The sequence below is a fragment of the Macaca fascicularis genome, chromosome 12 (assembly GCF_037993035.2).
Source record: "Macaca fascicularis isolate 582-1 chromosome 12, T2T-MFA8v1.1".
Classification (NCBI taxonomy): domain Eukaryota; kingdom Metazoa; phylum Chordata; class Mammalia; order Primates; family Cercopithecidae; genus Macaca; species Macaca fascicularis.
In genome coordinates, this window is record NC_088386.1 from 136,793,870 (window position 1) to 136,818,496 (window position 24,627).

Below are 24,627 nucleotides of genomic sequence, written 5' to 3' on the forward strand. Positions count from 1 at the left end.
TGGGTTTTACACCAATCCTCCCCTTTCTTGGAACCCAGCTGCCGCCTGTGAAAGGGCGAATGCCCCCGATGGCCACCTGCAGCCTGGATGTCCCGACAGGCTGGTGTAGCCAGGGTTCAATTAAAATGGTGCACGGCGGGGACGCCTGGCAGCAGTGGCGAGAGCACCGCGAGACTGGCAGGCCGCACATCATCTCCCTAGAGCACCTAAGGGCGACAGGCTTGCCTGCCTCAGTGAGACGGGCATCAGACCCAAAGAAATTGTTTGCATTATTTTATATCAATTACGACAAAACAAGTTAAATTTTTAAAAGAGACTCAGTTCTTGGCCTTGTGTGTCAGGTAGCAGGCCGGCTGGTTCCGCTGGTGACTTCGTCTGGGGAACTAAGACAACCCCAGGTCAGTCCAGCCCAGGAGGGCAAGGCAGGCCAGTCCCGGCTCCTGACCTGGACTTCACACCCCATCCTGCCAGCCCAGGCCCACCCCAGGGCCCAGAAAGGCAGGTGAGCTGAGCAGCTGGTGCCCTCAGCTCCCATTTCACAGCTGCGAGAGGCCACGCCCAGGGCGCTGCTGCTGCCGGCCTTGGCTGGAACGGCCTGGCCACCTGTCCAGGTGACCTTTATCCCCTGGACTCCTGGGAGACGGAGGTCGGTTACCTGCCCTGCAGCTTGCTGTCGTCAGTAGCTCCGAAGCTCCCAATAAGCTCTCGGCCTGAGGAAACACCCTCCCTTGGTGGTTGCAACAGCTTCTCCTGGTTACCTTGACAGAGGACGAGCGAACAACACCTTGCGTCCTGGAACAAAGCACACACACCTCCCTGGCTTTCCGAGGGCTGCCCACCCACCCTCCAGGACCAGTCAGCCAACTCTGTGACCAGACCTTCTGTGCCTTCACACATGCCATGCCAGGCACACATTGCTGCATACAGGGGGTCCTGCCCCAGGGAGGACAGGCAGTCAACAGATGATGTGACAGGTGGGGCAAGTGGCCTGATGGCAGCTGAGGACATCGGACAATTGGGATGACTCCCTGGGGAGTGAGGGGGAGCTGAGCAAAGACAGGAGCGAGCACTGATGGCAGAGAGGCCAGCTCGCAACCTGTGAGCTGGCTGAGGACAGCAAAGACCACCTGGTGACCATCAGACAGGCCATCCAGGGGCAAAGCTCCGCATTTGAGGAATTTAGAAGTAATTAAACTTCCCCATCGTCTAAAGTTGGCACCTGGTTCCAGGCCTCCTTTCAACCTAACATTTATAAGTAACTAGAATTTCTATACATCTCTGGAATGCATGGCTGATGAAACTCAGTGTGCACCCCCTGCCGTCACTAAGGCACCAGAATGTCTACAAATGTAGCACTTATCGTGCAAATCACCCTTCAGCTCCCACCGTGAGGTCCAGAAATGCTCCTAAGGAAAATCCCCGGTGCTGCCGAGTCCCCCGGCAGAGGCACCCACTGCCCTCCTCTGCAGCATTCTTTCTTCCTAATAAACCTTTCCTCTTCCAAACCCATACTGTCATTGGTAAATTCTTCTTACCAGCCCGCGAGTCGGCCACTTCCCGATGCTGGGGCTCCAACACCTCGCCCGGCTCCTTGGTTGTGCATACGGGACTTTACTGGGATCTCTCCCTTCTTTTCCCTCCCTGCTTCCCTTGATGGTCTGGTTCTTTACTCGGGAACTGAGGGCCCTGGCCAAGACTACTCTTCAGTGGGATCCTGAAGCCCTAGAGAAGAGATATTTTTCCATCATTGCCCTTAGGGGTGAGGAATTAGCCAGGCTTCTTTTCTATTTTCAAACCGCCAGGGAACCAGCTTGAGTACTCTTTGGAAATTGAGGGTTTCTGGCCACGGGCGCTACCTGGTGTTACCCCAAGGCCAAGACAAAAGAGCGAATTTACTATTGCCCTTTGGGGTGGCAAGTCCACTGTCACTTAATGCCCTGTAAACCATGCTTTGGAAACGAGCGGCAGTGACCCCGACTCTGCGCAGACACACCCCACTGGTTGCAGACCCACTTTTGGATTCCACTTCAAGCGGAAATCGCATCCCAAGTTACGGGTGAGTTCTCCTTCCCCTTAGGTCTGAGCTGACCACTCAAACACGGGCATACCTGGAGTGGTCATCCAGGCAAGGGCAGGCCCTCCGTCTGTGGTGGATGCCCCCTCATAGAGTGAGCCAAAGAGGCGAGGTCCAAGTCCCTTAGGGACACCTCGGGGATCTTACAGTACCTGATCTGAACCCAGCATGGATCCAATTCATTCTTCAATTCCGTCTACTCGTCCTTGGATTGCATTCTTCAAAACTGGTCTCATTTTGACCCACAAACTCTGAAAAAGAAGCATATGGTTTTCTTTTGTAATATATCTGGGGTTCAGGCCGGGCGCGGGCGCCTGTAGTCCCAGCTACTCGGGAGGCTGAGGCAGGAGAATGGCGTAAACCCGGGAGGCGGAGCTTGCAGCGAGCTGAGATCCGGCCACTGCACTCCAGCCTGGGCGACAGAGCGAGACTCCGTCTCAAAAAAAAAAAAAAAAAAAAAAAAAATATATATATATCTGGGGTTCAATATATGCTCCCCAATAATTTATATTGGCCTCTTAATGGGGCCCTGGATTGGAATATTATTTTACAACTAGATTCATTTTGCTGGAATCTCAGAAAGGATGCAGAGGTCCCATGTGGTCAAGTCTTTTTGGCTTTATCCCAAAACCCAAAATTACACAAAAATTGTCATATATGCTTCTAAGGAACTTCCTCCCTCCCCGATTCTGATGTCTTAGATGGCCCTTCCTTTTGCCCATCACACTCTCTGCAGCCTGCTCCCGCTTCACCTGCACCCTCTCCATCTGCTCCATCCCCCAGTCAACCCTCCCGCCCCCATACCCAGACACTCTATCCCCCTCACGTACTCACACATCCTGTCACATATGCCACTAGCAAAGAGTCCTCAGAAGATCCCACAAGGGTTTTACCTCTCCACAAGGTGGCAAATGGAGATTTGGGAACAATTCGAGTTCATGTCCCTTTTCCAATGTCTGATCTTTCTCAAATCCACACTGGGTTCACTTAGCTAGGATCCCACTAAGTTCATTCAAGAATTTCGAGCTTTAGTTATTGTCTTTGATTTAATCTGGTAAGACATATTCGTGGTGTTAACTACTTGCTGTTCCCATGAAGAAAAATCACACATGTGGTCTTTAGCTCAAGCTGGGGCAGATAAAGCTCATGCTCATAACCCTAATGATAAGAGAGCTGGGAAAAATCTGTCCCCAACACAGAGCCCACTGGCAATACCAGGCTGCTGAGGTGGTCCAGACAGAGGCAGGGGCGGATGAGATTATAACTTACTTGTTGGAAGAAATGAAAAAAGATCTAATAAACCCTGTTAATTTTTCTAAATTACGAGAAATCACTCAGGAGCCACCTGAGAACCCCTGCCCTTTTCCAAACTAGGCTGGTGTAGGCCATGCATAAATACACCAATTTAGACCCCAGAACCCCTGAGGGCCAAGGCTCAGTTGGAGGAGGAAAAATGGCAGGGTCAAGCTGCTGACACGGCAACAGCATTGGCACATTCTTTTCATTTGCTACTGACCCCAAGGCTTGTCCCTATAACACTAGCAGAACAGGGGCCTGTCATTATTTCAGGAATCCAGGACACCGGAGTACAGAGTATCCCAAACCTCTGGGTTACGAGCTGCCCCCAGGACCCTGTCCTCACTGCAAACAAGAGGGTCGTTGGAAGAGTGCATTTCCCTCTCTCCCCCATGACAGGGCGTGGGACACCTCTTCCTTCTGGGCCATCACAGCCACAGCCTTGCCAACCTACCCAACAAGGGAGTCCTGCAGAACAAGGACTAGGATGAGGGCAAGGACGGGCACCCTCACTCTCTCCAAGCCTCTGAAAGTCATTCTCCAGATGACTGATGGGACTGTGTGGCCCTAACCTTTCTCTCTATGGAGGAGCCCTGGGGAAATCTGATTGAGGCTGAACAAGAGGCAGCGTTCCTCGGAGATACAGGGGCCAGTTATTCAGCTTCAAACATTTACTGTGGCCCAACGTGCTAGTCCTTCATTTTCCTCACAGGTGTGGATGGAAAACCCCAATGAGGCTGTTTCACACCACCACTCCCTTGTAAAATGGAAGGCTATTCCTTTACCCACTCCTTTTCAGTCCCGCCGAACTGCCCTGTTCCATTATTAGGGCATGACTTACTCACAAAATTACAAGCTACTTTGTAGCTAAGGCTTCACCTTCTAGCTGTTTTCACTCACACATCACCAACAGAGCTGCTACAATCTATAGAACCTCACATTCTAAAACCAGTGCCATTTGAGGTTTGGAAAGCTTCTATTCCTGGCCGTTCAATATCAGCTGCTCCTATTGTCATTCAGCTTAAAAATCCCAGTAAGTTCCCCAGAACCCCCCAATACCCCTTGAAACCAGAAGCATGAAAAGGGCTAAAACCTCTAATAACAAAAACGTCTAACCCGTGGATGAGTGTACCCATGCAGCTCGCCTTGCAACACTCCTGTTTTAGCTGTAAAGAAACCAGATGGTTCCCACCTTAGAGTCATTACCGAAGCTGTTATTCCTATTCATCCTGTTGTCCCAAACCCTTGCACCCTTGTTGGACAGATTCCCTCCACCACAGCTTGTTTTACAGTTCTTGATCTTAAGAATGTGTTTTTCTGCATTCCTGTACGCTTAGATAGCAAATATTTGTTTGCTTTTGAACGGCAAGACCCAGATACTCAAATAACTCAAGAGTTGACTTGGACAGTTCTGCCCCAGGGATTCAGAGATAGCTCCCGCCTTTTTAGACAGGCCCTAGTTAAAGACCTGTCCACACTGCAACTTCACCCAGATGGCAATCTACTCCAGTATGTAGATGACCTATAATCTGTAGTCCTAGCAAAGCTGCTCCAGACCAAAACACAGTATTAGTACTAAACAAACTTGCTGATTATAGGTACAAAGTATCTCCTTCTAAGGTACAAATATCCACACAGGGTGTTCAATTTTGGGGTCTTATCTTAACTCCCAGCACAAAGAGCCTCTCTAGCACTTATAAAGATCTTATCTTAGGCCCGACACAGTGGTTCACACCTATAATCCCAGCACTTTGGGAGGCCGAGGCAGACGGATCACTTGAGGTCAAGAGTTCGAGACCAGCCTGGGCAACATGGTGAAACCCTTTTCCAGCTTCGGCCCTATCCCACCTTGATCATTCTCTTCACTGTGGTGATTGTAGTCTGGGAACAACAGCTCCCACCCAAATCACTGCCTTGAGCATCACTTCCAATTCAGAATTCTATTCAGAAGGAAAAGGGCCCTGGGACTTATTGTGACGGGAGTTGTGGGAACTATCACAACTTGTAAAACCTCCCTTGGGGAGGTTTTACTTACCGGGAAATCACAACTACGAGAACCTACCCCTCCCTTGAAGTAGCAAACGCTGGCACCCGTCTGTCAGCTCTACAAGTCGTTAGACTCGCCAGCAGGAGCTCGGTGCTTGGTAACAGGTGAGTTCTGGATCACCTCCTGGCTGAACAAGGAGGGGTCTGTGCTGTCATCAACAGGACCTGTTGCACCTACATTAATGTGTCTGGAGAAGTGGAAACCGATGCCCGAGAAATCTTCAAACAAGCCAAATGGCTACACACACTTTCCCAAAGTAACCAAGACTGGGCCCAAACTTTTCCTGACTGGTTTTCAAAAAACCCCTCGGCTTCTCCTGTTCCTCAGACCTTTATCTTCGGCGATTTTTCTTTTAATATTTGGTCCCTGCCTTTTTTTAATGCTCTCGTTAAGTCTCTATGTTCCAGATGACAACAATTCCACCTGCAGACGGCTATGCAGTCCCAACACCGGCCTGCAACGGCAGCTCGATTTACACGGGGCTTCTTGATGGAATCCCGTCACGCGCCTCCGTGCACAAGCTTTCATGACCCTTTATTCCCTTCACGACCGAGAGCAAGAAAGGAAAACCGCGACCTGTCCCCCGAACTCCCTCTCAGCAGGAAGTAGCCAGGCGCACTGGACACCCCTCTTCACTGTGCCAGTTCCCCTTTCTCGAGACCCCAACAGGAAGCAGGTGGACATGAGCATGGCGGCAAAGGAAGGGTCAGAGATTTCACCAAGATAGTTGTCAGAGGGAAATTGAGTCCTGCACATCCAGCCTGATCCTGCTTAGCTCAGGGGTCAGAGAAGTGTTTCTTAGAGGGTGGGAGCACAGATCATCGAGGCTTGGCAGGCCCTGTGGCCTATGTTGCAACAACTCAACCCTGCCTTGTGCTTGCAAAGCAGCTGCCAGTGGTGTGGGCGTGTTCCCATAAAACTTTATTTATAAAAAGCAGGTGGCAGGCCAGACTGGGCCCATGGACTGCAGTTTGCTGACCCTGGCGCAGCTGATGGGAAGGCTTGTAAACCAAAAATAAAATTCGAAGACCTCCCGGCAGCCATCTGAATGGGCTTCCCTGTCCGCCATGGCACTCTAAACTTTAACCTGGAAGACGTTTGGGCCATGCCACAGCATCCCCCGCCAGCATTAACATCGACGCAGGCCTTAAGTCTGATAGGAAGCGTTTACCGTCTATTTTCTCTCTAAAGCCCACTGCCTGGAGGCGCCGCCTGCTCTCCACAGCCTCTATTTCATAACCCAGACACCCCTTTCTGCTGATCCGAACTCTTCAATCAGTTGACAGTCAGAACATGTTTAAGTCTCCCTATGACCTGGAAGCCCCCAATTCGAGCTGTCCCAGCCTTCCAGACGGAACCAACATTCGATCGATGCTCATGTCTTCCTAAAATGTATAAAAGCAAGCTGTGCCCCCATCACCTTGGGCACTTGTGGTCAGGGGTGCACCCTTGAGCTTGGCAAGGATGTCCTCCCTCCTGGGGCTGTGGCGCGGGTGCGTCCTTAGCCTTGGCAACAAAAAGTTTCTAAACTAATTGAGACCCGTTTCAGGTACTTTTTGGTTTACAGGCTCAACTTAGCAAACAAACCTGCACAGTACACAGACACACGCAAGGCAGGGGTTGCACAGTGAGTTTCGGCATGCCGCATTCCAGAGATGTATAGAAATTCTTGTTATGTATACGTTTTAGGTTGAAAGGAGGCCTGGAACCAGGTGCCGACTTTAGATAATAGAGAAGTCTAATTACTTCTACCTTTCCCAAATACAGAGGTTCCCCCGACAGCCCCCAGGGCCTGCCTGATGGCCACCAGGTGATCTTTGCTCTCCTCAATTTCTGTCACTCAGCCCTGGAGGCTCCCTCTGCCTGAGGGCTCAGTCCCCTGCTGCCTGGCCCTGACCCGCAGGACAAGCACAGATAAGGCTCAGGGAACAAAAGCAAAAGGCAGGGCTGCCGCGGAAGCCTGTCCACCAATCCTCACCTCTCACCTCTGTGTCCAGCCTACCGGGAAATGTTCCAGGCTCTGGCCAAGTCCAGTGCAGCCCCAGGTCCCCAAGCGGCAGGTTGGGTGCAGACCATGGCCTCTCACAAGCTGCTGGTGCCCCCGCCCAAGGCCCTGCTCAAGCCCCTCTCCATCCCCAAGCGGCTCCTGCTGGGGCCCGGTCCCTCCAACCTGCCTCCTCGCATCATGTCGGCCGGAGGAATGCAGATCATCGGGCCAATGGACAAGGAGATGTACCAGGTAGGAGTGGGGGGCCACTCGGGGGCCTGGGTCTCACCTGTGTTCCCACCCGCAGATCACAGACGAGGGGAGGGGTCACTGTCTCCTCACTCGCGGGGGCCTGGGTCTGACCCTGTATCCACCCACAGATCACAGACGAGGGGGGACCGGAAACCTGGGTCTCACACTGTTCCCACCTGCAGATCAAGGACGGGGGGGCAAGGAGCCTGGGTCTCACCCTCTACCCAGCCACACGCAGATCACGGACGGGGAGGGGCAAGGAGCCTGGGTCTCACCCTGTTCCCACATGCACGCAGATCATGGACGAGATCAAGGAAGGCATCCAGTACGTGTTCCAGACCAGGAACCCGCTCACACTGGTCATCACTGGCTCCGGACACTGTGCCCTGGAGGCCGCCCTGGTCAATGTGCTGGAGCCTGGGGACTCCTTCCTGGTCGGGGTCAATGGCATTTGGGGGCAGCGAGCCATGGACATCGGGGAGCGCATGGGTAAGGGAGAGAGCCAGGTGGGGATGGCCCTGGCTCCATCCTTCAAGGCCTCCCTGGTCTCCCTCTGTTTGAAGCTGGCGGCCCTGTCCCCGGGTGAGCGCTTACCCACGCTGTGGCCCTGCACACACGTTCCTCCTCTCAGCCCGCTGCCTCCTCCAGGTGGTGTCAGGGCACTCGTGGGACCTGACTCTGATAGGGCTGGGAGCAGCACAGGTGCTCCGATCCCTCCAGTCTCCTCGAGCTGTTTCTGGAGCTCGTGGGGGATGGCACTGCAGGGAAGCCTCTGGTCCCAGCACACGCTCCTGAGAACCCCAGCCACTGTCCAGGGCCCCAGGCACCAGCTCTGCTCTGTGACAGGGTGGGGTTTCAGAAGCTGAAGCCTCCCCTCAAATCTCAGCAGCCCCCCTTTCTGGAGCCTTGATGTGATCCACAAAATATGGGGGTATGGACAGAGCATGTGCCTCCGGAGTACACTTTTCTGGGAGAGAGACAGGAGCAGGAGTGTGCCCTGGGGTTAGTGCTTGATTGTGGCATTGAGGGACATCAGCTTGGCCAGCTCCACAGTGGCCACGCTGGTTAATACTCAACCAACCGCCACAGCCAAGACGGTCCCAATCCAAAGTCCACAAACTTTTCAAGGGGACCCAGGGTCAGCAGAGGCCAGGACCCCAAGTGGTCATCAGGGCACTCAGGCTCAGATGCCTGCGGTATATGGCCTCCCCTGTCCCCATTCTGTACCCTCGGCTGCAAGTTCTTCCCCTCCCACAACCCTGGCCACGAGCAGCACGCAGGATAGGGGCAGAGAGAAGGAGGGGACGAGGGCCTGATTCCTGGAGTCCCAGCTCCAACAGAGGGCCAGACTGCTGCCTCGCTCACCCCTCATCCTTCGCTCTGTCATCCACCACACCAGTGGTGTGCCAGCCCTGGGCCAGGTGCGGCCCCGACCCCCAGGAGCTCACTCTGCTTGGGGAGACACTGGCCAGTGTGGCCTGAGAAAGGGTGTTTGAGCTGAGCTCTGTCAAGGGCACCCCAGGAGCCTTGGCTCCAACAGTCGGGGGGTCAAGATGGCCCTGGCTCTACACACAGAGAGGCTCTCACTGGGCAGAGTACGCCCTCGTCTTCAGGCAGCCAGGGTGGGGTCCAGCCCTCACAGGGCCCCCCTGCTCAGCAGGGCCACGGGTGCCCAACGCTGGCTTCTACAGTGTGTGCGGGACACTCACGGCCCACTCTGTCCTGCACCCAGGAGCCCGAGTGCACCCAATGACCAAGGACCCTGGAGGCCACTACACACTGCAGGAGGTGGAGGAGGTAGGGGGACCCAGGGTGGGGGTCAGGTCTGGAAGGAGGTTGGGGGGCATGCTGGCTCATGGGCTGCCTGGCAGTGACCAGCCAGTGGGGTGGGATCAGAGCCGGGAGGCTGGGGCCCATGGCTGGCCCTCAGCCCATCCTAGCATCTCCTGAGTGGCCACAGGGGAGGGCTCCATTACCTGGGAATGATGGGAAGACTGGTAGGGAGGCTTCTGTCTGGCAGGGAAACTGAGTCAGGAGCTTGGTCCTGTGGGCAGGGTCAGAGGGGCTGGAGGCAGGAGACAGGGTTGTGGTCAGGGCTGCAGAGCATGTCCCTGACACTCAGGATACTCCACCCTGTGGGCTGAAGTCAGCCTCAACCTACCTGGAGTGTGGGGGACTCCGTCCATCTAGCAACAGCCCTCACAGGCCAGGCAGCAGGCTGGGGCCACCCTTCCTCCACCTCTGCGCAAAAGTCCTGTTCTTGGAAAAGCCCTCCTCCCAAATCGGAGATGCCCCCGCCTCCGCCTCGCATGCACACCGTCAGGGAGGGGTTGAGGCGCACCCAGCCCCTGCTGCCTGGAGCTGGGCCACCCATGGGGGGTTTGTTGGGGGGTTCCTGGCCCCTGCCCCTCTGAGCTTCGCCTGCAGCCATCCCTGCCTCCCCAGGGCCTGGCCCAGCACAAGCCGGTGCTGCTGTTCTTGACCCACGGGGAGTCGTCCACCGGCGTGCTGCAGCCCCTTGACGGTTTTGGGGAACTCTGCCACAGGTGAACCTGGCCCCAGGGCGGTGGGCCAGAGCACAGCTCAGAGCCAGGCTGTGGGGAGGGGTGGGTACTGGTCCCTCTGGCGCTTCTGCCCCTGGTCCCCACCTTGGCCTCTGTCACATGGTGTGGGGTGCAAGCACCTCCCAGGTCCTCTTTGCTCTGGGCTGAGTCTAAAGACAATCCCAGGCCCCGGGGCAGGCTCAGGTGCTCCCTGGCCAAGCACCCCCACGGTGCCCACTGACCTCTGTCCCCATGACTGAAGAGGGCTTGGCACAGACCTCCATATCTTGCCAGGGCCTGTCCCCACCTCGCCCCGAGATTGCAAGGGCACTAAAGCTCCCTGATGCCCTCCACTTCCCTCCTCCAGCCTCCCTTACCCCCGCATGGGGGTGCACAGGGCAGGGCCTTGAATGGAGTCAGACGGGATTCCTGAGAAATGGGGACAGAGCCCCTTGGGACCTAGCAGTCCCGTCGGCAGGTCTGAGCACAGGACAGAGGAGAGAAACTCCACGGCCAGGGAGGATCCTTCAGCAGGGCCCCCAGCCCGGACAGCTTGCTACATGGACCGTGGCCATGAATAAAGCTCACAAACATAACCTGGCCGGCTTCAGCAACACCCAGGCCGTCCCCACCTGCAGCCAGCACGAGATACTTTCTGTATCTTTCTTTTCTTTACAAGAAAATATGGAGGTGGACGAGGGTGAGAGTTCAGAGGGCGAGAGTTTCGAGGGTGAGAGTTCGGAGGGTGAGAGTTCGGAGGGTGAGAGTTCGCGGTGCTGCTGTTTGTGCTGTTCCGGGACTCTGTCCCCTCCGGCCCTGGACTCTGGCCAGTGGCTGGGCCGAGCAGCTGTTGGCAGAGGGAGACCCAGCTTGGTGCCACCGTGGTCCCTGGGGTCCACACAGGCCCTCATGCGCCTGCTGTCCCTGGGGAACCACAGACTGCCCGGCTGACCCTCTTCGGCACCACTGCAGGGCCCTGCAGCTGGGTCCCACCAGGGCCATGATGCTCCCTCACTCCCCCAGCTCCTTCTGCTCCAATGATCAGGGCTGGAAAAGAAAGAGCCACAGGTCCTGACGGATCCTGACAGGCAGGAGAAGGCAACTGGCCAACTCCTGGGGCACAGGTGGGAGGCACCCCCCCTTCCTTGCCAGCCTGAGGCTCAGAAACCCCATCCAGGCTGGGGCCCAAGCCCTCCAGCGGCCCCCTGCCTCACCTGCGGCCCTCCGTTCCATCCCCCATCTCTCTAGGTACAAGTGCCTGCTCCTGGTGGATTCGGTGGTATCCCTGGGTGGGACCCCTCTCTACATGGACCAGCAAGGTAAGGGTGTGCTCTGAGGGTCCTACCCAGCCCGAGCAGCCAGGGGCTCCGGGTGCAGGAAGCCCTGCTGGAAGTGCGCATCCGGCAGCCAACACTGCGGATTCGGCCTCATCTCCACCCGGCCCAGGGAAACACTCACTCCTTACTGGGGCAAGAGCGGCTCCATGAACTACCCGGCACCCCAGTGTTTCCACTGAGCTTTCAGATCCAGGCATGGGGACTGGCGGGAGGGACAGCTGGTGGGGGACATTTGAGAGGCCCCAGAGCTGTAGTAGAAGCAGTGGCCAGGGCTCCAGTCGATCAGGTGTAGGGGACCCCTCTGCCGAACCCCCAGAGGCTCAGTTTCACATCCGCCCTGCACCCCGCCAGGCTGCCCACAGCAGTGAGCACCACTGCACAGGGTCACCTCGCAGGGAAGCTCACCCAGGCCGGCCGAGGGGACCAAGGCGCCTCCTGTGCCCATCAGCACGTTTACGAGGGAGAGCCTGCACCCTGCGCCCACTGTGGTGCCTGCCCACCCACTCCATGGGAGCCTCTCTGTTTCTGCAGAGCCCCTCCTGATTTGGGAGATCTCAGGCAGGAAGGGAGGGATTTTTGGGCTGATCCTCAAACTACTACTGAAAGCAGGGACCTGGGGAGGGACCCGGGGACACGGGGCCAGGGGTGGCAGGGCTGTCCCTGGGGACCATTCGCACAGCGGAGGGAGAAGCTGCGCTAAAAGGCTCAGGCCTGAGGTCATGGCTGCCACGCAACAGTGCTGAGATTCGAACCCAGGATTCCCTTCCATGTCTCCCCTCCCATCGTGTACGGATTCTTGTGGGGTCGTAGCCCACCAGCCCATTAGCTAGGCAGGCACCCCACTGGACCGGCCTGCCCTGTGGTGGGGCTCCCCCGTCCCAAACAAACCACCCATCTACAGGCATCGACATCCTGTACTCGGGCTCCCAGAAGGTCCTGAACGCCCCCCCAGGGACCTCGTTCATCTCCTTCAGTGACAAGGCCAAGTGAGTGACCCACAGACCCTCACCTCTGTGCAGGGCTGGGCTCGCAGGGAGCTCAGGTGGCCCGAGGCAGGAGGGGCGGGAGCCAGGCTGGAAGGGCTCCCCAGGCTCCTCCAGCACCTGGCGCTCTCCTGCCCACCCTCCGGGAGGCCAAAGGCACTGCGTTCACGGGGAGTGGGGAGGCCAGGCAAGGGGAGGGCCATGGGCATGTGCAGGGTGCAGAGTCCGCTGCTCTGGAAGTTCCCAGCTTCACACCAAGGAGTGGCCAGGAAAGAACTGAGGGCCTGGGGCCCAGCACCCCAACCCACCCTGGCTTGGCTTCCAGGGGCTGCCCCAAGGCACAACGTGGACCACACATGGTGCCCCCTGCAGTCCCAATCTCACCTCCCGCTCCTGGTGTCCAGATTCCGAGCCAGGCCAGGCAGGGGTGGGGGAAGAGGGCCAGGCCTCACAGGCGGTTCACATCCAGCTGCAGCCTGGCAACTGGAGGTGCCGTTCCCCAGAACAGAGAGGACTTTGGGGTGAAGTCAGGAATTCGGTGTTGGACGTGGGAGGTCTGAGATGCCCGTTGGATCACAGGGGAGGGTGAAGGAGGCGGCTGGGTGTGAGTCAGGAGCCTGGGGAGAGACCGGGGCTGGCCCACCAACTTGGAGTTGTAGAGACGGACACATTTAAAGTTTTAAGCCTGGCCAGTGTGCCCTGGGGCCCGAAAGCAGTCACCTTTGGATGATGTGAGAAATGAAGGCTGACCCTGTAGGAAGGGCTGGGGGAGAGAAAGGGGCACACAGAATGGAGGGAGCTGGCCTCAGTGCCCCCATGGCAGGGTCACACCCACATGGGCAGAGGTGCAGGCTGGGCCCAAGGGCCAGCGGTACTGGACAGCTGAGGGACCCAGGACCTGCCCGGTCCCACACTGGCCCCTGAGTATAAATGCAGCTGGGGCAGGCCCTCCTGGGGGCCCCACCCCGTCTCACTCCTGTGAAACAGGACAGCCAGCAAGACTGCTCCTGCCTTCAGCCCAAACTGAGGGGCCGGTGCTCAGGCTGCTTTCCCTCCCCAGAAAGAAGATGTACTCCCGCAAGACGAAGCCCTTCTCCTTCTACCTGGACATCAAGTGGCTGGCCAACTTCTGGGGTTGTGACGGCCAGCCCAGGATGTGAGGCCCGGCAGGGACGGGAAGGTGTGGGGGTGCTGGGCATGGCTGGCTGGGGGGACGCTGACCTTTCGCTGCACTCAGGGATTCTCCGAGCCCCCCACCTTCATGCCACAAGAACCCCAATCAGAGTCCCAGAACTCACCTGCATCGGGCGGTCGGCGTGCCCCACCCTGGGTTTCCCCATCCCTCGACTGGCCCGAGGCTCTGGGCAGGGGCATGGCCCCCACTGCCTCTTCCACAAACTCTGTCCCCCCGCTCAGAGGTCCCAGCACATCCTCGGGCACTTTGGACCTGGCCCTGCCATATCTCCCCACTCCTGGGCCTCAGTTTATCCCCTTTCAAAAGATAATCTTGGCCATAAACCCAAGGCCCCTTATGTTACACACAGGGACAAGGCTCCAGGAATGCTGCCCTAGCCCAGTGGGCACAGAGGGCCAGTGCTGGCTTCGTGGGCACGCTGGGGCTGAGGGGCTCAGCAGGGTGGTGGTGGTGTGTGTCTCTGCTCCTGTACCACCCACCGCATCCTGGCCGGGCCCCACATGGAGCCATGCTCTCCCCGGCAGACAAAGCTGCCTTCCCGGTCCAAAGTTCTGAACCCAGACAAGACTCCTGTGGCGGATACCAGCCTGTGCTCAGACAGCCTGTGCTGCTGGGGCTGCGGCAGACAGAGCTAATGCCCCATCTGCCCCCAAACCTGCCCGTGGTGCCGGACCAAGCCCCCTCGTATCTTCCAGGTACCATCACACGATCCCCGTCATCAGCCTGTACAGCCTGAGAGAGAGCCTGGCCCTCATTGCGGAACAGGTGCGTGGGCTGCACTCCACAGGAGGAGACAGGGCCACTGGCTGGATTGTCGAGGGCACGGCCTGCAGAGAAGGAACCATTCCTGGTGCACAGACAGAAGGGAGCCTGCCAGAGAGAGGCCCTCAGTGGGGGTGGGGGAGAGAGGACTGGCCCCGGGCACACTGGCTGTGGGCAGGGCCGGGAGGACGCAGCCCCAGGGACAGATGCAGCAATGGGGCAAGTGTGGACGCTCCCAACCGTTCCACTGCCGTGTGAAGCAGTAAGTGAGGCCCGGTGAGTGGAGGGCTGGGAGAAGGGGAGGCCGCCGAAGGGCCAGAGACATGCAGCCTGCAGATAGGTGGGCGTGGATGTAAAGTGAGGGGCTGGAAGCTCCTGCAGGTTTGTCCTGTGTCCCACAGGGCCCATTGCCAGCCACCAGTCCAGAGTCCAGGAAGGGTCCCCAGGCTGCAGCCAGCTTCCCGTGAGGTTGCAAGGCCGTGCCTGCCATGTTTGTTCTCCTGGGTCCACTCATAAAGCCACTGCCTAGGGCTGGGTTAGTGCCAGGGTACCCCCGTAAGCTGGATGCCACCCGCACCCCTGGGGGAAGGCGAAGGGTCAGGCGCTCACACAGGGAGAGGCTCTAGGGTCGTAAAGGTGGGTGGGGGTTGTGAGTCGTGGGGGGAAGGGAGAGAACAGGACCAGGGCACAGTCAAGGGTGGAGGCGTGGGGACCTGGCAGAGTGAGGATTGCAGGGGCACGTGTACAGGGAAGACAGGCCAGGGCCAGAGTAGAGAGCAGCTGCTGCCCCGGGGCACCCACCTGGGGTGGCCATGGGAGCTGGTGGCTGGAGACCGGGAGGACCCGAGGTGATGACACTGAGAGGCCCAGGGCTGGGAAGACCACCCCTCACCTGTCCAGAGCTGAGACAGGAGCAGTTCTGGGGAGGATGCCAGGTCAGAGAGCCGGCCATGAGAGGACAGGGGGCCCGGAAGCCAGCAGCCTGAGCCCTGGCCCTGATCCACCCCAGCCCTGTGTAGCCCAACAACCCTTCCCCTCCCTGCTCAACCCCCTCCCCTCTGCAAGGCGTTCTCCCCTCCTTTCCTCCTGGGCCACAGGCAGACCCCCCACCCCGTCTCTCGCAGACCCCTCCTCTGTCTCTCCCAGGCCCAGATGTTTCCTCCTGCCTGGGATAGTCCTGGGCCTGCTCCTGGGCAAAGCCAAACTGGGAGCTCCAGGGGCTCCCCTGCACCAAGGCCCGCAGTCAGGTTTTTCCTCCTGCACCACCGAGGGCGGGGCTTCCTGCCCACCCCACCCATGCCACTGCCCACCGGTGCCATCTCCCACTCAGGGCCTGGAGAACAGCTGGCGCCAGCACCGCGAGACCACAGCGTATCTGCATGGGCGCCTGCAGGCACTGGGGTTGCAGCTCTTCGTGAAGGACCCAGTAAGGAGGCCCCTGGCAGTGGGCAGCCCTGCACCCATGGGGAAGGATGAGGGGCTCCTGCCCAGCTCCCTCAGGAGGGACACTGGCTCCTGAGAAGAGGGGGCGGCTGCCGGGTGGTGTGGCCCCGGGTCCAGGGAGCAGTATCGGCAGGAGCCATGAAGTCACAGCTCCCGGCCTCTGATGCCAGATCTCAGGACGGCCTGTGATCTCCCAGTAGGAAGTTGCCCATCCACTGCCTCCTGAAGGGTGGGGACCCTGCTCTTCCCCAGCCCTTTCTCCCCCGGCTCCTCTGTAACCTGAAACCAGGGCAGATGGCCCCAGCCAAGAGCTGTCACGAAGGCCCGTGTAGGGCCTCTCACCCGCTCGCTGAGCCAGGCCCCTCCTGCAGGCGCTCCGGCTGCCCATGGTCACTACCGTAGTTGTGCCCGCTGGCTATGACTGGCGAGACATCGTCAGCTACGTCTTGGACCATTTCGACATTGAGATCATGGGCGGCCTCGGGCCCTCCGCAGGGAAGGTGAGAGGCAGCGCCTCGAGGGTCTTTTGCAGAACCAAACCCACCACCCCTCCTTGAGCAGGACTGTGCACCAGGTCCGGGGGAGGCCGGGGTCATCCAAGAGCCCAGACCGAGGAGCATCCAGAAGGGTCCGCTCTCCAAGGGGTATCCAGTAGAGTGTGTGCTGTCTCCCCTGCTCCCACCCCAGCCTGCTGAGGTCACCGGGTGCAGCCTTTATGATTCCACTCAGAACGTCTTTCCTTCCCTCTGAGCAGACCCTGGAACCAGGCGGGAAGCCCCATGCCTGGGCCCAGCTGTGTCTCTGAGCGGCAGTGGGAGGGGCCTTCACTGCACCACCCTGCCCTCCCGTATGGCTGCGGGTGCAGAGGGAGGAGAGCCTGACCTGGCCTGGGGGTTTGGGGGCCTCCTCTGCAACCTGTACGGGGCTCTCAGCTCCCCTCATGGACACTGGATGGGTGGTCCTCGCTCAGGAGAGCCCATCCTGGCTCTGGCCAGCCGTTGGTCAGGGTCAGGTGGGTCCCAGGCGGGAGGCTGACGTCGGCCTGGCCCGTGCCCCCCAGGTGCTGCGGATCGGCCTGCTGGGCTGCAATGCCACCCGCGAGAATGTGGACCGCGTGACGGAGGCCCTGGGGGCGGCCTTGCAGCACTGCCCCAAGAACAAGCTGTGACCTGCCTGCTGGCACACACCCGGCCCATGCCCACCCCGAGGGATCAGGAGGATCAGGAGCAAGCAGACCCTGCAAGGTCCCCCAGGCCTGGGGACAGGAAAGCCACGGACCCAGCCCGGGAGGCAGAACCAGGCAGCCCTTTTCCCTCCAGTGGCACCTCCTGGAAACAGTCCACTTGGGCGCAGCACCCAGTGCCTTCCAAATGAGCGGCAGTTCCCCGGCCGTGAGCCTCCCGGGAATGTTTAATAAAAGGCCTGGCCACCTCTTCTCACTGTGTGGGGTGGTCTGTGAAAGAGTCTGACAGGAGAGCATCTCTGCTCTTTGAGCTGCCTGATTGTGGACTTTAGGGGGACACTCCTCATCCTGGAGCCCACAGGGCAGGTCCTCTCCTGGAGGGGGTGCTGCCACCACACTCTAGCCCCAGATGTCACACCCCCAAACGTCCTCACGCACCACCTCCAGGCGAACCCACACGGCCCACAGGGCTGGTTGGAGACCCCTCTCACGGACAAGGGCACCTGCGTGCTCCAGAGCACACAGCCAGGACCTGAGCCCATGACACGTGGAAGCCTCCAATGGAAGGCCCCCTATGCTCCCATCCAGCCAGTGCCCACCCCTGGACTGCCTGGCCTCTGTGGCCATAGATCAGCCTGGCATATTTGAATTTATTTATTTATTTATTTATTTATTTGCTTTGAGACAGAGTTTCACTCTTGTCGCCCAGGCTGGAGTGCAGTGGCACGATCTCAGCTCACTACAACCTCTGCCTCCCAGGTTCAAGCGATTCTCCTACCTCAGCCTCTGGACTAGCTGGGACGACAGGCACGCACCACCATGCCTAGCTAATTTTTGTATTATTTAGTACAGATGGGGTTTCACCATGTTGGCCAGGCTGGTCTCCATCGAACTCCTGACCTCAAGTGATCCACCTGCCTCGGCCTCCCAAAGTGCTGGGATTACATGTGTGAGCTGCCGTGCCTGGCCATAGTTAAATTTCGTGGTCAGGGGAACACATGGCAGGTCCTCCACTGTGCCAGCTTCTTTCACTTACAGTTTTTGACATTCACATGTGCCATTGTGGGCGCCGGTGTGTCTGTTGCTGAGTGCCGTCCCGTGGTATGGATGTGCCGTTGTGGGCGCCGGTGTGTCTGTTGCTGAGTGTCATCCCCTGGTATGGATGTGCCGTGTGGGCGCCGGTGTGTCTGTTGCTGAGTGTCATCCCCTGGTATGGACGTGCCGTCATGGGCGCCAGTGTGTCTGTTGCTGAGTGTCCTCCCGTGGTATGGACGTGCCGTTGTGGGCGCCGGTGTGTCTGTTGCTGAGTGTCCTCCCCTGGTATGGATGTGCCGTTGTGGGCGCCGGTGTGTCTGTTGCTGAGTGCCGTCCCATGGTGTGGACACATCACGATTTGTTGGTTCATCGCCATAGCTGAGCATCTGGGTTATTTCTATTTTGGGGTTGTTATGAATACGGCGGTAGTGAAACTCTTATTCAGGTCTTCACGTGGCCGTATATTTTCATTTTTCTTGGATAAATAACTAGGAGTGGAATTGCAGGGTCGTACGATGGGCTTAACCTCATGCGAGACTGCCACGAAATTGTCCGAAGTGGTTCTTCCATGCTTCATTCCGGCAGCTGCGCACGAGCATCCGGGGTGCTCCTCGTCCTCACCCACACCGGCGTTGTCCTTGTTTGCTGGGGGGTGTAAAATCGGGTCTGATTTGGTTTTAGTTTGCATTTCCCTGATGCCTATTGATGTATTGATGTTGAGCAACTTCTCATGTGCTATCGGCCGTTTGTAGATCTTCTGAAAAGTGTCAGTTCAGATATTTTGTTCATATTTGGATTTTTATCTTTTTATTGTCAATGTGTGATCATTTTGAAACATATTCTAGATACTATCAGATATGTGTGGCATGTGCATTTTCTCCCACTCTGTGGCTTACCTGTTCATTTTTTGGTTTTTTTTTGTTTTTTGTTTTTTGTTTTTTTGAGACAGAGCCTCACTGTGTCCAGGCTGAAGGGCAGTGGCATGATCTCGGTTCACTGCAACCTCCACCTCCCAGGTTCAAGAGATTCTCCTGCCTCAGCCTCCCTTGTAGCTGGGATAACAGGCACACACCACCACACCCGGCTAATTTTTGTATTTTTTTGTAGAGACGGGGTTTTGCCATGTTGGCCAGGCTGGTCTCAAACTCCTGACTTCAAGTGATCCACTCACCTCAGCCTCCCAAAGTGCTGGAATTACAGGCGTGAGCCCCCACACCCAGCTTACCTATTCATTTTCTTAATTGTGTCTTTCAAAGAGCAGGTATTTTCAGTTTTGGAGAAGTCGTATTTATGAATGAGTTTTCTTCTGTGGTCTGAGCTGTCTGTATCTTGTCTAAAAACCTTTGCCTACTTTGAGGTCATGATGATATCTTCCCATTTTTCTTCTAGAAATTTTACAGTGTCAGCTTTTGTGTTTAGGTCTATGATACGCCTCATATTAATTTTGCGCACAGGGTAGAAAGGGGGTCAAGGTTCATTTTTATCCACACTGATATCCCAGTTCCAGTGACATTTGTTAAACAGACTTTTCCTTTCCCCATTGAGCTGACTTGACAGCTTTGTTAAAAATCAGTTGACTGGCCGGGCGCGGTGGCTCAAGCCTGTAATCCCAGCACTTTGGGAGGCCGAGACGGGCGGATCACGAGGTCAGGAGATCGAGACCATCCTTGCTAACATGGTGAAACCCCGTCTCTACTAAAAAATACAAAAAACTAGCCGGGTGCGGTGGCGGCGCCTGTAGTCCCAGCTACTCGGGAGGCTGAGGCAGGAGAATGGCGTGAACCCGGGAGGCGGAGCTTGCAGTGAGCTGAGATCCGGCCACTGCACTCCAGCCTGGGCGACAGAGCCAGACTCCATCTCAAAAAAAAAAAAAAAAAAAAAAAAATCAGTTGACTACACATTCATGGGTCTATTTGCAGCCTCTCTCTTCTGTTTCCTTGCATCCTTGTGTCAATCCCATGCTGTTGCAAATATTGTAGCTTTATAATAAGTCTTGAAATTAAGAGCAAGTCCTCCAATGTTTTTCTCCTTTGTAAAGGTTTTTCGTGTTCGGCATCCTTTGAATTTCTGCGTACATTTTAGACTCATGTTGTCTATTTCTTCAGAAAAGCTTGCTGAAATTTTGGTAGGAACTGCACCAAATCTATGTATCAAGTTAAGGAAAATGGAAATAAAGTATAAATTCCATCTCATAAACATAAATTTAAGTCTTTTTAAATCACTCTCAGCAATGTTTCTAGTTTTCAATGTACAGCAAAGTGGGAGGGGGTTCTTCAAGGAAAGCCAGTAACCCAGGAACAGGAAAGCCACTGACCCAGCCCAGGAGGCAGGAGCGGGCAGCGTCCCTGGCCCCCAGTGGCCCTTCTCCCTCCAAGTGGACCCTCCTAGAAACAGTGCACTTGGGCACAAATCTTTGGTTAGATTTATTCCAAGGTGTTTGATATTTTTGATGCTGTTATAAATGGCATTTGAAAAATTTCATTTCCAGTTGTTTATTTTTAAATATATACTATCATTTTTTTCTATATTAGTCTTGTGTCTTCTGACCTTCCTAAATTCACAAGGTCTAGTAGCTTCTTTGTAGATTCCTTTGAATTATCTAAGTAGATAGTCAAACTCTCTGTGACTAATAGGGTTTTACATCTTCTGCCTTTTATGTATTTGTTCTTGCTTCATTGCACAGCGTAGGCCACAATACAGTGCTGAATCCCGGCGGTGAGCGTGCACCTTCTCGCCTTGCAGACGTGTTTAATGTCTACGTCAGGCTGACGTCAACAGTCGGGCTTCTGCAGCTGCCCTGCTATCAGAGGCAGGAAGTCCCCACCTGTCCTAGTTTACGGAGAGTATTTGTTGCCAACAGCTGTTGTATTTTGTCAAATACCTTTTCTGCCTATAGTGAGATGATCATAAAGTTATGTTTCTTTATTCCACGGATGTGCTGTTTCGTTGACCTCTTATTTTCTCGTAATATATTTGTCAGGTTTTGATAGCAAGGTTACATTGGTCTTGTAAAGTGGCTTGGACAGTATTTTCCTTTATTTATCAATTAAATTTGTCTACAATAGGGACTATTTTTCCCCCTTATATTTTGGTAGAATTATCCAGTGAAGCCGTGTGGAACAGGAACTCTATGGGAAGGATTTTTTTAAATGACATCTAATGTTTTAATAGACATAGAGTTCTTTAGATTTTTGTCTCTCTCTTTGTGCCCGTTTTGGTAATTTGTGTTACCCAGGGCATGCTTGATTCCATCTAAGTTATTGAATGTGTTGGCATAAAATCATCCATCACATCCCTTTATCATCCTTTAATGCTTACAGGCTTTTTAATAAAATCTTCCATAATATTCCTTTATTAGCCTTCAATGCTTACGGGTTCGCTAGTGATTTCCCTGTTTCATTCCTGATATTGGTAATTTATATTTTCTCTTTTTTTTTCCATTATCAGTCTTGCTAGGGGGTTACTGAATTTATTAATCTCTTCAAAAAAGCAACATTTACCATCGTTTTCTCAATTGTTTGCCTTCTATTGATTTCCACTCTTAGTTTTATTGTTCCTTTTATTTTACTTCCCTTGGTTTTAATTTGCTCCTCTTTTTCTAGTTTCCTATGGTAGAAGCTTAATTGATTTTAAACATTTATTTGTTTTCTAGTATGAGCATTTAAAGCTAAAAATTTCCCTCTGAGTGCTTTCTTCACTACATCTCCCAAATTTTGACAGAAGATGTTTTAGTTATCACTCAGATTAAAAAAAAAAATTTTTTTTTGAGACGGAGTCTTGCTCTGTCGCCCAAGCTGGAGTGCAGTGGCCGGATCTCAGCTCACTGCAAGCTCCACCTCCCAGGTTTACGCCATTCTCCTGCCTCAGCCTCCTGAGTGGCTGGGACTACAGGCACCCGCCACCTTGCCCGGCTAGTTTTTTGTATTTTTTAGTAGAGATGGGGTTTCACCGTGTTAACCAGGATGGTCTCGATCTCCTGACCTCGTGATCCACCTGTCTCGGCCTCCCAAAGTGCTGGGATTACAGGCTTGAGCCACCGCGCCCGGCCAGATCAAAATATTTTGTAATTTCCTTGTGATTTATTCTTTGAACCACAGACTATTTAGACTTATATTGTGTAATTTCCAGATACTCGGTGGATATCCTAAATGTCTTTTTGTTTTTTATTTCAAATTTATGTCTGTTGCAGTCAGAGCTCATACTGTATATGGATTTCAGTATTTCAAAAATGCATTGAGAGTCTGTTTCACAAACTAGTCTTGGTGACTATCCCACGGACACTTGAGATGAACGCGTCTTCGCCACTGTCAAGCTCATTGTCTCTGAGCTTCCACAGAGATCCTCAGGTCCGCCTGGATGACGGTGTTGTTCAAGTCTTCTTTGTATCACTGGGGTTTTGTTGTTGTTGCTGTTTTGTTTTATTTTGTTTGCCTGCTTTTCCTATGAAGAACTGAGAGGTGTTCAGTTCTCCCAGGGTGAATGTGATCTTGTCTCCTTCTCCCTTTAACTCTGTGCATTCATCTTCATGATTTTGAAGGTCTGTTGTTAGGATTGTTACACCTTCTGGACAAATTGACTATTTTTATCATTATGAAATATCGCCCCTTACCTCGGGTAATACTCTTTGTCTTAATGTTTGTATGTTTCCTTTCCTTGGGCCACTTGTCTCTCCATACAAAAGAGACAAACAATTTCTATTTCTTTTTTAAATTATTTTATTTATGTATTTATTTTGAGACGGAGTTTCGCTCTTGTTGCTCAGGCTGCAGTGCTTTGGTGGGATCTCGGCTCACTGCAACCTCTGCCTCCCGGGTTCACGCAATTCTCCTGCCTCAGCCTCCTGAGTAGCTGGGACTACAGGCACCCACCACCACGCCCGGCTAATTTTTTGTATCTTTAGTAGAGACGGGGTTTCACCATGTTGGCCAGGCTGGTCTCGAACTCCTGACCTCAAGTGATCCACCTACCTCGGCCTCCCAAAGTACTGGGATTACAGACGTGAGCCACCTCGCCCGGTTCAGTTTCTATTTCTTGATGCTCTGCCCATGCGGAGGACTTTCCCTCACCACTGTCTTCTAGGAACCCTGAGCTGGGAAAGTCCATTTTGGTTTGCACCGAAAGACCAAGCCATCATATCTATGAACCAGGCTCAAGATTTTCTTCCTCGGTCATCTAGTCCCGGAGAACCCTCTCAAGGCCATATGTGTGAGGTTAAAGGAGAGGCACAGATGCACCTAGGTGATGATAGGGTGACCCAAGCCATTGTCCATTGAACTGACTTGTTTCCACCCCCCCTGCTTGGCCTGGCCCTGAGGGGCCATGTCCATGTACAACGGATTGTTTTTGCACCACCACTGCCACCCCCACTTAGGACCCCATAACATTCAGCTCATGGTGGGCAACTCAGGTCGCACAGTTACTTGGTGCCCCCTGGCCAGGGGCCCAATATCACACCAAATGCTGCTTTTCAACAGTGAATACTTCTCTGCTGCAGACAATATGCTGTCGTTCCAGGACTCACCTCCTATTTTGGGGTTTGCCAGAGATGCCACACGGTGCCCCTTTCTACCGCAGACACCATTTGCACCCTGGTGGCATCGCAGTGTGAATCTGCTCAAGAACCTGCCTGTGCCCTGGCCCCACTCAGAACCAACAGCCTTCTGAGTCCCCCAGCAAATGGACATTCCCAAGTGAGGTGCATGCAGCCTCCAAAATCCAATGAGACCCACTGAGCCCCATGCTTGTTCTTCACAGTAGGTGGGGCAAGGTACAAAAACTTCCCCTTTACCTTGGAAGCAACGTCTCAGCACGCCCCACACCACTGAGCCTCTAAAGTCTGAATCTGTGGGCCAGACCTTGAGACTGTAAGGTTTGTCTCCCACCCTCTGGAATGAATGTGTCTTAGAAGGCATCCAAAGAACTTTGCAGTCAATCCTCTCCAGTTCTAATTAGCATGATGTCATGCTAATTAGAATACAACACAGTGAACCAGCATGATATTCTACAGACCATCCAGGTGATGAAGGCCCATTAGGCTACATTGTGACACAAAAGAGAGGGTTAACATCAGTCTGGGCCAGACCATGAACTTATAATGTTATCTCTTCCAGGTGAATGCAAACCGTGTCTGAGCCTCCCCTCCGATGGGGATTGGAAAGAATGCCTTTCTTCCAGGCCAGTGGCCACATACGAGTTCCAGAGGCCCTGCTGTCCTGTTATACTAAAGATACCACGTCTAGCACAGCACGTGGACTACAGGTTACAACTTGATTAAGTTTGTGTAATCCACTACCATTCACCATAATCCATCTGGCTTCTACTGGGGCCATGTTGGTGAATTAAAGCTCTGAAAGTAGAACTAAATTAGTACACCCAGGAGGTGGCATGTTTTACTGGGTTATCTTGGCCATGAGAATAGGGATGATTTCGAAACAACCTTCCCCTTGGCCCTTCCTGCTATTACAGCTCTTACTCCTGCTATGTACAGCCA

At 54.7% G+C, this 24,627-nt stretch overlaps 1 protein-coding gene and 1 long non-coding RNA gene across 17 annotated transcripts; one reads left to right on the top strand and one right to left on the bottom strand.

The window, feature by feature from the left end:
* Window positions 1-260: 260 nt before the first annotated feature.
* Window positions 261-10,377, bottom strand: LOC102132536 (uncharacterized). Of its 4 annotated transcripts, XR_001484232.4 has the most exons (6): window positions 9,818-10,377; window positions 7,932-9,721; window positions 2,227-2,325; window positions 1,536-1,722; window positions 656-792; window positions 261-383 (listed from the first exon to the last, which is right to left on the bottom strand). It is a non-coding gene; the product is annotated as an uncharacterized lncRNA (long non-coding RNA). The 4 variants fall into 4 exon arrangements; XR_012421666.1 differs by lacking the exon at window positions 9,818-10,377 and having other exon boundaries at window positions 8,251-8,677; XR_012421668.1 differs by lacking the exons at window positions 7,932-9,721; window positions 9,818-10,377 and adding an exon at window positions 7,694-7,899.
* On the top strand, window positions 7,450-17,359 carry AGXT (alanine--glyoxylate aminotransferase). Of its 13 annotated transcripts, none has more exons than XR_012421664.1 (11): window positions 7,450-7,656; window positions 7,953-8,238; window positions 9,389-9,453; window positions 10,102-10,202; window positions 11,448-11,518; window positions 12,438-12,522; window positions 13,580-13,699; window positions 14,410-14,479; window positions 15,807-15,902; window positions 16,291-16,419; window positions 16,980-17,359. XR_012421664.1 is itself a non-coding variant. In XM_074010759.1 (11 exons), the coding sequence occupies exons 3-11, from the start codon at window positions 9,406-9,408 to the stop codon at window positions 17,085-17,087; spliced, it is 804 nt and encodes a 267-aa protein (XP_073866860.1). In that variant the 5' UTR covers window positions 7,450-7,656; window positions 7,953-8,587; window positions 9,389-9,405; the 3' UTR covers window positions 17,088-17,359. The 13 variants fall into 13 exon arrangements, 9 of the variants coding, with proteins under 9 accessions (XP_073866860.1, XP_045224061.2, XP_065382461.1 ...); XR_012421662.1 differs by having other exon boundaries at window positions 13,580-13,675; window positions 16,291-16,563; XR_012421665.1 differs by having other exon boundaries at window positions 7,953-8,145.
* Window positions 17,360-24,627: the final 7,268 nt, after the last annotated feature.

Coding starts and splice junctions, on each gene's coding strand:
- AGXT (XM_045368126.2), top strand. CDS start 7,492: ATGGCCTCTCACAAGCTGCTGGTGCCCCCGCCCAAGGCCCTGCTCAAG. Junction 9,454..10,101: donor CACTGCAGGAGGTGGAGGAG/GTAGGGGGACCC, acceptor CTGCCTCCCCAG/GGCCTGGCCCAGCACAAGCC. Junction 10,203..11,447: donor TTTGGGGAACTCTGCCACAG/GTGAACCTGGCC, acceptor CCATCTCTCTAG/GTACAAGTGCCTGCTCCTGG.